The sequence below is a fragment of the Malania oleifera genome, chromosome 13 (genome assembly GCF_029873635.1).
Source record: "Malania oleifera isolate guangnan ecotype guangnan chromosome 13, ASM2987363v1, whole genome shotgun sequence".
NCBI classification, from domain to species: domain Eukaryota; kingdom Viridiplantae; phylum Streptophyta; class Magnoliopsida; order Santalales; family Ximeniaceae; genus Malania; species Malania oleifera.
The window spans coordinates 78,000,953-78,013,917 of record NC_080429.1 but is presented as its reverse complement, the minus strand read 5'-3'; the positions used below and the strand labels follow the sequence as shown (position 1 = coordinate 78,013,917).

The 12,965-nt window shown below is 34.8% G+C and overlaps 1 protein-coding gene across 2 annotated transcripts in view; it reads left to right on the top strand.

The window, feature by feature from the left end:
- Window positions 1-12,965, top strand: part of LOC131146649 (transcription initiation factor TFIID subunit 2) — a 122,169-nt gene that overhangs the window by 28,421 nt on the left and 80,783 nt on the right. For both annotated transcript variants that reach the window (XM_058096382.1, XM_058096383.1), the window contains 4 exons: window positions 5,707-5,775; window positions 11,047-11,144; window positions 11,250-11,597; window positions 11,694-11,781. In XM_058096382.1, coding sequence (XP_057952365.1) covers window positions 5,707-5,775; window positions 11,047-11,144; window positions 11,250-11,597; window positions 11,694-11,781 — 603 coding nt within the window. The remainder of the gene's footprint in view (window positions 1-5,706; window positions 5,776-11,046; window positions 11,145-11,249; window positions 11,598-11,693; window positions 11,782-12,965) is intronic.

Here is a 12,965-nt window from a genome sequence, read left to right as displayed (position 1 = left end):
AGGAGAATACCATAAGCAAAGGCAAGGTACCAAATTACCTAGACCTATACCATTCTTAGCGTTATGTATTCAAACCCCCGCTCCAAATAACAAGATGATCTCTTGTGATATAACTCTAATTGGACCACAGAATATCTCTCACCAGCATCTCAAACTCATGGACAACTTTCATAGGGATTCTTAACAAAGATAAAAAAAGATAATAATTAAAGATAAGACTAATACATTTGAATCAAAGTAATATAATTCCCTAGATTGAACAAAATACCCAAGCATCCATTCTCCTCCTACATTTTGACGAATTTATGGTGTGACAACCATTGTTAGATGAATTGATTTTTGAATTTAAATCCTCTCAAATGCCTGCAAGATGACAAGCATGCTGGAAAAACTATCAACATCGTTGAGAGCAAGAAAAAATAATAGCAGGTAGACTCCACAACTTCCTCATAGCCCGCCCCAAATCCTCTTTCTCAGCGTCTCTCGAGCTCCCGCTAACCACTATACTGTACACCAACTGAGGTTGGAATTTGGAAGGGGACAAAGGTTCTCCTTCTTGACCTCTGTGGAAGCCTTGAATCAAGATTTAGGCTCCCGATTAAATATTATTAAAGAATAAAGCTTATGAAAAACAATTGCTATCCCACTTTCTCCACATAGGCCAAAATTCTTTCCTATCCAAGTCCTATTCTGAAAACTTTAACTTAACCTATTCTATGCCTTTCAAAAACTCCTAGCATCCTCCAACACCTCATTAGTCACCAATGTGACATATATAGTCTGATTGTGAAAGAGAAATACTTTCCCCCCCACCCAAAAAAAAAGCACTAATCCTACTAGATATGACCTTGGCAAATACCATGTACACACTATTCACCAAGCTGTATTAAATCCTTAACCTTAACTAGCCATTCTTTCTTCCGTAAGGTATCATAAAAGCTGAATTCATATTTCATGTTCCTCTTCACTATCATTAGTGTGGAACTTGTCCATCTCTCTTAAGATTATTCTTGACATATCCCAAGACTCCTCTTGGAAACTAGTTTTGAGGAGGATTATCCTTCTCCATCTCAAAACACTGTGACTCTAACTTCCTCAAAAAGCCTTTCTAACCACTTCGCTTTATCCATTGAAGTGGAACAACAACTTGATCCTTCTATTATTATCTTACTAAAATTTGCCTCTGAAATTCAAAACACCATGCGCTATAAAGGCATAGTAATCTCTTTTATAAGAAGCCTAGGCTCCCTATGATGTCATTCTTCAACTTTAATAAAATCACTCCTCTTCCCACTAGCCACACTATGAAAAACCTTGGTGTGTGTGTGTGTGTGTGTGTATTCATTTCTTTTGCTAGATTTCTACTGTTACCATCATCCCTTTTAACCCACTTAAATCTAGTTTTTTGTCTCCAACTGATGCCTCATCAATTGTAAGACATTGAACCTTTTTCCTATAAACTTTAGATACATTGATGTTGGAAAATGGCTCTCTTCCCGTGTGAAAAATCACCAAAAATCTTCAAATTCATAAATTTCAATTTCTTCTTAATAAATCTCAATTATTGCAAAGTTCAAAACATGCTCACCAAAAAAATCACATTCAAATCTCCACTACTAAACCAAATCACCAAACTAAACACACCCTTAAACCTTTAAGGGGGCATTTGGTTCATGACATAAAAAATATTCCTATGGAGAAAGCTTGCCTCATGGGAATATTTTTGTTTGGTTTGCATTGTGAGATTCTTAGGAATGTACACAGGATTCCAATGTCAATGTTTGGTTCAACATGGGAATCCTAGTAGGCATTTTAAGAAGAATGAGCATTATACCCTTGGCATGTGTGGGTAATGAATATATGAAGAATAATTATATTTTCCAACACAAAGCTACTAAGAATACGTACTTAGATAAATCTATATCCAAAAGTTTTCAACAATTATAAATTAAAACATGTAACACCTAATAACTTGTTAACCGAAATAATTGAGTCCAATATAGTGTCTTTTTTATAAAATACTGCTAATTTATTTAATATATTACAAATGTTAGTTAAGATGTTGATTAACATAAATATTAGCACTTTTATTAAGACAATTTAATTATTGTCTAATTAAAGTTAATTAAAAATTTTTGATTAATAATTGTAATTAACAAATCAACTTATATTTATGTTAATTAATATTTTTAGTTGCCATTTTAATATTTTTCTAATTATAATTTTAATTATTTAGTAATTAAAAACTAATTAAACTTTAATTAAAACTTTATGATTAATATATTTAATTAAAATTATATATATTTTCTAATTCAAATAATTAATGTAATGCTAATTTAGAATTTTTACTTTTAGTTTGTTAATAATTTATTATTTTAAATATAATAATAGAGTGATTATATCATATTATAGGGGCATTAAAATCCAAAATAGTGAAGGTATTTTGGTAGGATTCTCATGAAACTTACCCTAAGGGGGATGTAGGAATAGGATGCTTGTGTTTCATAGGAATTCTTTCATTCCCAATAGTGTGAGTATGCTTGCCATGTCAAATTCCCATGCTCAAAGAGGCGTGGGAATGAGATGCCATGGGCATCACATTCCTAGGAATCTTGAAAGATATTATGAAACAAAAGCCCCCTAAATGGAGTTGCATCCCAACAAATATGGCAAGGCTTTTGGATGACAGGACAATGGTAAGACACAACCAAGGAAGCATCTCTGGCAAAGATGGGAGAAATTGTTCTCCTAATCTATAGAAAACGAGAACTGACCAATGTGAGTAGCCATTGAACAATATCCCCTGGATCGAACTATTTAAACTAAGCATTATTCTCACAATTCACAATAATATAATGAAGTTATCAAAACTCTTCACACTTGAAGTGATCCTAGAGCCTCCTAGCTTCTCATTTGAGAAGACAATGAGATTAAAATCCTTGCTAATACCACATTAGATGGCATAAGCCTTACACAAAAGGAAGTTCCTTCCAACATATTACTTATTGGATAGCAGAAGCCGCATCAGATTAACAATAACATTGAGGAAATGTTGATGAATAGTGTTTTTTTGTTTGAGAGATGAATGAGAATAGAGTAGCATATGCAAGTTATTTCTATTGTAGTTATATTGGTCCTTCGCTTATGTTAGTAATGAGCATTTTATTTTTCAATTATTCAACATAACGTTTTCAATTTATGTTTGTAATTGTGCATGAATGGGCCGTATTATGGACTAAATGAAATATATCTTTCTCCACTTATGTAAGTAGGGAAAAATGTACTCTATTCTTTTATCCTTTTTTAAATTGGCAATTTTTTTTTTCTAGTATATTACCAGCCATGCTTTATGGACCAGAATGTTGGGCAACTAAGAAATAGGTTCAAAAAGTAAAAGTTGCTAAAAAGTGATTGTTAAGGTGGATGAGTGGTATAATTGTTAAAGCTTGATATACATTGTTAGCCCACAACCTAGCAGCTTAAGCTTTTAGGTAAAGTGGTTATCTAACATTGTATTAGAGCTGGTTACTAGGAGGTCATGGGTTTTAGTCTCATTGCTCGCGTTTATTATGTGGTGTTTAAAAATTATTGCATTCCTTGTAATGGCTTTCATCTATCATGTGTGCGTCTCTCCACATGCTGTTGGGCTGCACATGTGGGGGAGTGTTAAAGCTTGATATAAATTCATGCTCCCACAACCTCATAACTTAAGCTTTTAGGTAAAGTGGTAATCTAACAATAACACTAAAATATAAATTAAGGAACAAACATATTCACAATAAACTAGGCATAGTGCGGATAGAAGACAAGATAAGGGAGGAGCGGCTTAGATGGTTTGAGCATTTGAAACGCAGGCCAAACAGTGCACTTGTGAGGAGGAGTGAATTAATTATTGTTTTTGGTATTAAAAGGGGTAGGGGTTTACCTAAAATAACTTGGAATGAGATAGTGAGGAAGGACTTAATGACTCTTAATCTAGAAAAGCGAAATGCCCATGATCAGGTGAATTGGCGAAGAAGGGTTCACGTAGCCGACCCCACCTAGTGGGACTTAAGGCTTGCTGCTGCTGTTGTTCTAGCCTATTGGTTTGCTTCTATCTTTGTGTTGTTGATTATGTATGTGCAAGTGTACTTGTATACCTTGCGGTCCTTGCCATTAAATGGTTCTTGCTATGGTTAGAATCTCATAATTCGCAATTCGAATCTTATGATTCGATCAATTCCATGCCAAATTGATTTGAATCTTCCTAGAGAAACAAAAAACAACCGAATTGTTGTTGAATCTATGGATTAACCCTTTAAATAAGATGAATCGATTGTTTCACACGATTTTGCAGTTAAACCGGATTGATTTAAAACCCCCAAATTAGCCTTTCATTTATTGCTTTTCTTGTTTGAATGGTTGCCTTTTGTTCCTTTAATATGTTGGTTCTGTGCTAAAAAAGAGGGAAAAACAAATCTTTAGGGGTCGTTTGGTATCACTATCGAAAATTATAAATATGAAAACCAGAAATGAAAATTAAAAACTAGAAACAAAAACTGAAAATTAGAAACCAGCAACCTCTTTGGTTAATATTTGTAAAGTAAAAACAAATAAAAAACTTTAGGTAAAAAAATGCTCATTTTTATCTTTAAGTCAAATAATATTTTGAAAATATTATTAAAATAATAAAAGTGCAAAATAATAAAAATTGAATAAATACTATAATAATTATAAAAAATATTATAATTATTTTACTTAATTGCTATAGTTTCAAAATTCACTTTATATAATACATGAAAAAATAGTAGAAATATTTTGTAATTGACTTATTATTTTTTTAGTTTTTGAAATTTATGTATATATTTATTTTTAATTATATTTAAAACATGATCATCTAATTTTAATTAAAAATATGTATAAAATGAATGATTTAATCCAAAAAAATATTTCTGGATATTAAAATTTTTGACAATAGGTTACCAAAATAACTGAAAACCATAAAATATGCTTTTCAATTTTTTCGCAAACAACTAAAAATCAACAATAGAAATAGAGATCTGGCAACATAAACAAACATGCTTTTATAAACTATTTCTTCATTGTGCTATAACAGAAACAGAAAGCAAAAAACAATACCCGTAGGTCTTCTATTGCCTGGAAAAACCATTCTTCACTCTTGGAGGATTATATTGTGCCATTAAGAAGAAGGTAGAACACTGGTCAGCTAAGGTGGTACTTGCATTTTGCTGTGTTGTTAAGATTCAAAGGTTGCTTTTTTTATAACTTGTTCAATTATTTATTGGTTTGATATAATTTTTCAAAATTTTAATTTTTTTAATTTTTTAATTAGAGAAAGCATAAGCATGAAATTTGATGTTTTTTACTTGTTGATAACTTGATGTTTAGTTTTTTTTTTTTTTTAAATTGATTTTTCTTGACTCTTGCCCTTCTTATTATCTAGACAATGTGCACATTTGAAATATGATTTTTTATTGTTAAAATTTAAATGTATTTTCTGATTTTGTTTGTTGTATGTGTATGGGTGTATGCATGCCATTGGAATTGATTTTGAAAATTTGTATTGAATCTTACGATGGAATTCAATTCTTGATCCTCAATTCCTGAAATTGGAATTTTGATTTATGATTCAATCTCAATTTGACAACTATGGTTCTTGTCTACTGATGCTTTTTGTTCTTGTTTTTGTTTCTTTGCATTATACAGATTTTGCAAATAATAGTTTTTCGGGCTCAAGATTCATCTCGTTCTTTGAGAACTCTTAGCACAAAAGAGGTTCTCTCTCTATACTGTAGACTGTAGTATACTCTCCAGATCATCTTTTATTCATTACATTTCTTCTTTATCATCAAGTGATTGCATTTGTATTGTATTTTGGCATTGTATGTTCGTACACAATTACCATGGTTCTTGATTGTTCTTACCACATGGATCTTCTATGGCATGGGATGTGGCAGGCCCAACAATCATGTTAGCATTCTATGTGTAGTTCTCTGGAAATGAAATATTTAATTTAGTGTTTTCTGAAATGGCACCTCATCTGTTTTACCCTGTGATTATGCTTGGAAAATCTGGAATAAATTATTTGGTGTGATGGGAAAAACTTGGGTATGCCCGGCATCGGTGGAGGGAATGTTGTCTATTTCTTTTTAGGGGTTCTGAAATAGGAAGCAGAGAACTGCACTTTGGAAATGCAGGATTTTTGCCGTGTTGTGGGGATTGTGGTTGAAGCATAGTGCACAGATATTTTCAGGGAGATAATTGAATAGGCAGGTGGTCTGGGAGAAGATTCAATACCTGGCTTCCTTATGGTGTGTTGGCTTTAGTTGCTTTAAGGGAGTTAGGTTTTTGGAGGTTCAGTGAGAATGGAGGAATTTTTTGCTTTGATTTTTTTTCCAGTTTTTTTGTTTTATTAGTTTATTTTTTCTGGATTATTCCAGAATTTTGACAGGAAAAGTTCTTTTCTCCATTTTGTAAATTCTTCTCTTATCAATGAAATCTTTTCTTTTGTTTTTAAAAATTTTAGTGTTTTCTGAAAGCATGGTTGTCTGAGCAATTCGTAAAGAGGTTTGGTTAGAACTTAGAACAGGTTGTTGTATAGAAGAACAGTAACATGTCAAAGTATTTGTTAATTCAGTCACCTGTACAATTCTCATGGAAACAAAGCTTATTGAATTGATTTTTATTAGAGTTGAAAATATGTTTTGTGTGTGCTTGCTGACTTGGTCTTCCCTTGTAAAGCTAGCCTTTATCCTGCTTTTCTTTCTGCCTGGTCTCTACTCCCAGACTGCTTCAATTGGTATAAGAGGATGCATCCTTCTTCCTTCTTACTTTTCTTTCCTTTGCATGCATCAGTTTGAATTCTTCAAACTACAAAAAGTTAATAAGTTTGAAAATGTGTTTTGTGTGTGCCTGCTGGCTTCATGTTTCTTTGTAATGCTAACTGTTATCCCGCTTCTCTCTCTGCATGGTCTCTACTCCCATACTGCATCAATTGGTATAAGAGGATGCCTCCTCCCTCCATTTTGCTTCCTTTGCATGCATCAGTTAGAATTTATTAAACTACAAAAAGATAAAACGTAGATAAATAAGAACAACAACAACAGCAACAAACCAAGCCCTAAGTCACACGAGGTGGGGTCGGCTACATGAATCTGTTTCCGCCAATTAATACGATCATGGGGAATTTCTTCCGACAAATTCCCCTCTGGCCAAAATAAATATCAACAATCTCTGCCGCTGTTTGCTATCTGCTGTCACAGATTGACGCATAAGCAAGCCCTATAGTTTTTCCCATTGTCATCTATCACAACCATTATGTTTTGCACCTTTTACAGTTCATCATATACCTCATCATGGATGTTGAAGCCTCAAGGTTTGGCAGTTCTTTTATTCTTTACTGCAGAAAAGCGTCTTTGCAAGTTCCTCATCATTGCCTGCTTCTTGCCTGCAGGGCCGCCTTGGCATCACTCTGTTTGGAGCAAATTAAGAGCAGTTGAATAACCGTGAAGAGAATTCTTGATGCCACTGGCATTGAAACTTCTTTAATGGTAGAATATTGTCATTGCTTCCTCATAGTTTGTCTCTCGCCAAAGCTTGGCCTTGATCATCGTAAATGCAGTCCATCTTTGTTTCTCTTCTTAGTCATTGCTGAGACCTTTATCCATATTAGCCTCCTTTAACCCCAAGTTGATCCCCGGAAGAGTCATTTAACCCAATACATAACCTATTTATTGTGAAGGGGAGCCTAGGTGCAATGGTAAAGTTGTTGTTCTGTGACCTAGAGGTCACGAGTTCGAGGCGTGAAAACTGCCTCTTGCAAAAATGCAAGGTAAGGCTGCATACTATAGACCCATCTTGGTCCGCCCCTTCCTTAGACCTCGCATACACGGGAGTTTTGTGCACCAGGCTGCCTTTTTCTATTGATTGTATTTAGTTTACCCCAACTTTATAAAATTTAATTTGAGCTAATGTAACCCAAAGGTTGTGTGTGTTAACCCCAATATGATTCATGTTAAAACAAAATCAAGCCCAGACTATGTAATTGTTGATTTTCCAAGTCTAGTCGTCGTCCATTTCTTTTCCCATGGCCACCGACATCCACCCCCAACACACACGCACACAACTGGAAATGGTTTTTCCTTTCTTTAGCTTAAATTTGGGATTTTCACCATTCTCTCCTTTTAATCCCAGTTCTTTCCTATTTTGAATCATGTTGGTTTTGTTATCTACTATAATCTCAATTTGGATTCCGTCCACGCCGGAATTTAATTTTAGCATATATTTGACCCCAGCCACAACAACCCAACCACCTCAAGTATCCCCAGGAAGTTTGCACTTCTTCCTGCATTGTTGTCAAGAGATTGATTTCAAAGAGGCGTTCTTGAAACTAAAAGCCAAGTGGTGTAAATATCAGTCCACTTCTCCATTGACTTCTCAACCACCACATTAGGAGAACAATGAGAGCAAAGCTGTTGATGATTGTGTGCACATGCCTATAGACCTTTTGAAGGTGAAACGAGGATCTTCATGCGTTAAAAGGTAATAAATTTTGAAGTAGTCCAATCATTGACGTCATCATCTCTCACACTTTTGTCACTCCAATTGAAAAGTCTAATTTGACATATTTCTTAGCACTATTGAGAAGATTTAGTGTCACTAGTTTGAAGGTTAAGTTTTGTCATCTTTGCACACTTCAAACGCAAGGTTGAATTTTTCCCAACTGAGAAATGATGACACTATGGCGGATGCAAGCTCAAGCTAAAATTTAGGGAATCTGCTGATCTGTGGAAACCATTTCAAGCAAGTGTCTTTACCAGTTAGACGAGCTATGGATGAAGTTAAGTTTTACAAGGGGCAAGCCAAAAGCATCTGAAGGTCACAGCCTTACCTTATTATTATAAAACAGGGAGCTTCATATTATATTTATTTTTAGAAAAATACTAAAAAACTAGGTTGTTTGGCGCTCTACTCCCCAACAACTACAAGGGTGCTTGCTTGCTAGCATCAAAGCCCTTCTCTTTTACACCCCCTAGACAAATCGATAGGAAATGCTACAACCCATTCTTGTTCTTTTGACGATGAAACACTCCGGTACAACAAGCTAAAGTGACCTCTGTGCTTCGTTTTGAAATTAATATTGTTTTCTTATTTTATGAAAATTTCTATTCTGCAGATATTTAACTTGTTGAATTTTGGTGGAAACTAACAAACTAGTATCTAGGGTATTTTCTTGAGTCCCAAGTATTAGTCCTATATGTTAGAGAGAATAAAATCGTTCTTGGGGACCCCATCTAACAAGCTTAAGCTTTTAGGTGAGTTGATTCTTTAACATGGTATCAGAGCCTCTATGACCAAAGGTTTTCTAGAGTTCAAATCTCACCACCCCCATTCTTCTTCTAATTAAAATTAAAATTATAGCAAAAGTTCTGGTGGCTCTGTGCTTTATCCGCTCTTTGAATCCAAGCTTTCAAGTGTGGGGTGTATTAGATAGATAATAAAAATCATTCCTAGGACCTCAATGAACAACCTTAAGCTTTTAGGTGGATTGGTTCAAATTGAATGCTGAAAATATATATGCCAAGTTATGTTTGATTTTTAGTCAGAGTTGAGTATTTGTGAAGAAATGTATTCTGTTTGTATGTGAGGCTGGAAGACCCCTTGCGAGGGTAGCTGTTACCCACCACCTCTCTCTATTTATCTCCCTTCTTGTTTCCTACTGCATTCTGCATCAATTTCAATTTGTGGTCGCTTCCGCAGTTTGATTCCTGCCATCATAGGCCAAATCCTAGCACCCTCCACTTTTTTCTGCTGCCATCAATTACACAACTCATACACACACATACACAAATATATATATATATATATATATATAGAGAGAGAGAGAGAGAGAGAGAGAGAGAGAGAGAGAGAGAGAGAGAGTTGTAGATTGTCAAAGCCTCTCAGTTTGGAGATTTTGTTATCCATAACTGCAGTAAAACTTCCTCATAGAATTTATTTCTGTGCAAGGAGATGCATCTTTTCTGTGGCCCTTCATTTATTTGTGGTGACATAGTTTTCATAAATTCCTTTCTTACTGTGTTCTATGGGATCTGTAAAGTAGCAAGAGGAGATGTTCTCCATGCGATGATGAACTTCTCCCTTTTTTAATTTATTCACAACTGCTATACATTTCACACAGCATGGTTGATATTACACAATAAAAAATTCCCAAGTGGATGAATTGGCATCTTCAAAGCTTGCAGAAACTAATGGAGGCATTCAACTTTTCCACATCTTTATTGCATCTCTTACCCTCTAAAAAAATTCTCTTGCAAATTGTATTACTTTAGGCCTTAGGGAATGATTTACTTCTTTATTTAGATGGCTGCTGCAAGAAGTTTATTTGTGCTGGAGTCCGAGCAAAATATTGACCTGTAGTGGATCCGAGCTTCCTGGTGGCTTCTCTAGATTATATTTTCCTGTCAATCATTAAGGATTTCACTGTGAGCTAACTTTATTTTTTTATCATGCTAGTTTGCTACCCATAGCACCACTCTATATCTATATTACTTAACTGTAAATGGTGGGTGCTGATTCCTTTTTGTTATCATTGTTTAACATAAAAACTTCCTTTCCCTATTAGGGGAAAAAGTTTGATGAACTAATTTTCTGGTGCATCTCACCATGTGCATCATATGTAGTCTCCGAATTGCATCCAAATCAACAGAATGGCAAAAGAAATTTGCAAAACTAGCCAGGTTATACTGTATATTGTTATTAGTATTCATGAATTTTGCCCTTTACACAAGTGCTGCTGTACCTTGCCTAGGCCTACTCTGCCCTTTGTGTGCATTCACTTTGTTCTTCTGCCAATTACTTTTGATGATTTCATTCATTTGCTCATTTTTTTTTTTGTCTTCAATATATTATCTCTGATTTTCCACCCTCATTTGTTTGATGATGATTTCTAGTTTTTCATTTGATACTATAATCTTTGGTATTGCATTTAAGTTTGGAAGTTATTTTTTCCATTTATTTATGTATACCATGAATTGTGGGATGCAGTTCCGACATTTAGCCAATAAGGTTGGTAATCTTGAGCGGCCATTTCTGAAGGAATTTTTTCCTCGGTGGGTTGGATCTTGCGGTTGTCCAGTGCTAAGGTATTGTTTATGTGAACTGCATATTCCCGTTTCTGTGATTTACATGGCTTGGATCTTTTACTGATTGCTTTTGCTTTGATGATTTTTGGGGCCTTAATTTACAAGGATGGGACTGTCCTATAACAAGCGAAAAAATATGGTAGAATTGGCAGTGTTGCGGGGATGCACAGCCACACCAGATTCAAGTGCACCATTACCCAGTGGAAATGCTGATTCTGAAAACTTGGAAGGTGATATTGGATGGCCTGGTATGATGAGCATCAGGGTTCATGAACTGGATGGTATGTATGATCATCCAATTCTGCCAATGGCTGGAGATTCTTGGCAGCTTTTGGAAATACAATGCCATTCAAAGCTTGCTGCTAGACGCTTCCAGAAACCTAAAAAGGGCTCTAAACCTGATGGCTCTGATGATAATGGTGATGCTGCAGCTAGTCAGGACATGCGTTCCAAGTATGTTGGTCATTTCATTATTCTTTAGCATGCTTTCTAGTCAAAAGAGAAATATTAATTTCTTCATTTGTGCTTGTTAATCTATGCTTTCTGCAGTACGGAATCCCCCTTGTTATGGCTAAGGGCGGACCCAGAAGTGGAATATCTTGCTGAAATTCATTTTAATCAACCTGTGCACATGTGGGTAAGAATGAGATTGTGATAAAAATTTATGTTGCATGTGCACAAATAGTCATCTGGATTATACATGCATGAGTTATATGAGTTTTTGGGAAACATCTATTGCTTAATTACATTTAAGTGGAAACTATGTTGGAATTGGTGTATTCCCAAGAAAGGGGGGGGGGGTGAATTGGAATTTTAAAAAACTTTTTCCTAGGTTTAATTAGATATCAGTAATACATAACCTAAGGTCTTTCTAATCATATTCCAATTGCGCAGATAATGATACGAGGAAATTAAATCTAGCGCAACATTCACAATATATTAAATATAACATACATGTGCAGGAATATAAAGTGTTGGAAAATAATAATAGACACACGATATGTTATTGGGGTTTGGCTAATACTGCCTATGTCCCCGCCTCAGCTCGCAAGTCAGAGGATTACCACTAATGCTCACTTAACAGGTGGAGTGACACCGTTACAACACCTTACTAGGATGGTGTACCTAGTTCTCTTAATCGGGTCTGAACCAGTCCGAGACTTTTCATAGGGCAAGTCTCCCTCTTCAGGCCCACGCCTGGAATACAATAATCAATATGAAATTGCGTACAATTTAAATGCTTCTCCAATAAGCAGATATGTACCAATATCAATCATTGCACAACACACAGATATGGACTTTAAGCTTAGTGCCAATGAAGTGTAATCACACTCAATCTAATGTCAATAGGCAATCAAGTGCAAGAGTGTATTCTCAAACTATGTTTGAAACAATATATCAATATACCTCAATCACAAGTAGGGTTTCAAAGATATCCAAATATAATGATCAATTATCTCAAAAATGATTTTCGAAAATATTATGCATAAGAGATATTTGAGTATAAGCTTGTAAAAACTATTTTGCTTCACAAATCACAATACAAGTTTAGGAGTCTTGCAATACAAATGCTAAGACTCACAAGCTACCAAGTTTTCCCCATACAATGGATTTATTGATTAAATCGGGGGGAAAAACTTTGGGCTAAACTCTCAATCGAAAAGCAATCACACAATCAAAACAATGAGAGTTATAGCTTTGTAGGATCTCTCAAGATATACTCACTCAAAAAAGATTTTGCAAGGGAATATTAAAAGGATGAGTATTTGGCTTAGTATATGAAGAAAAGACTCTAAAAAATTCAGAGGATATTTTCGTTAA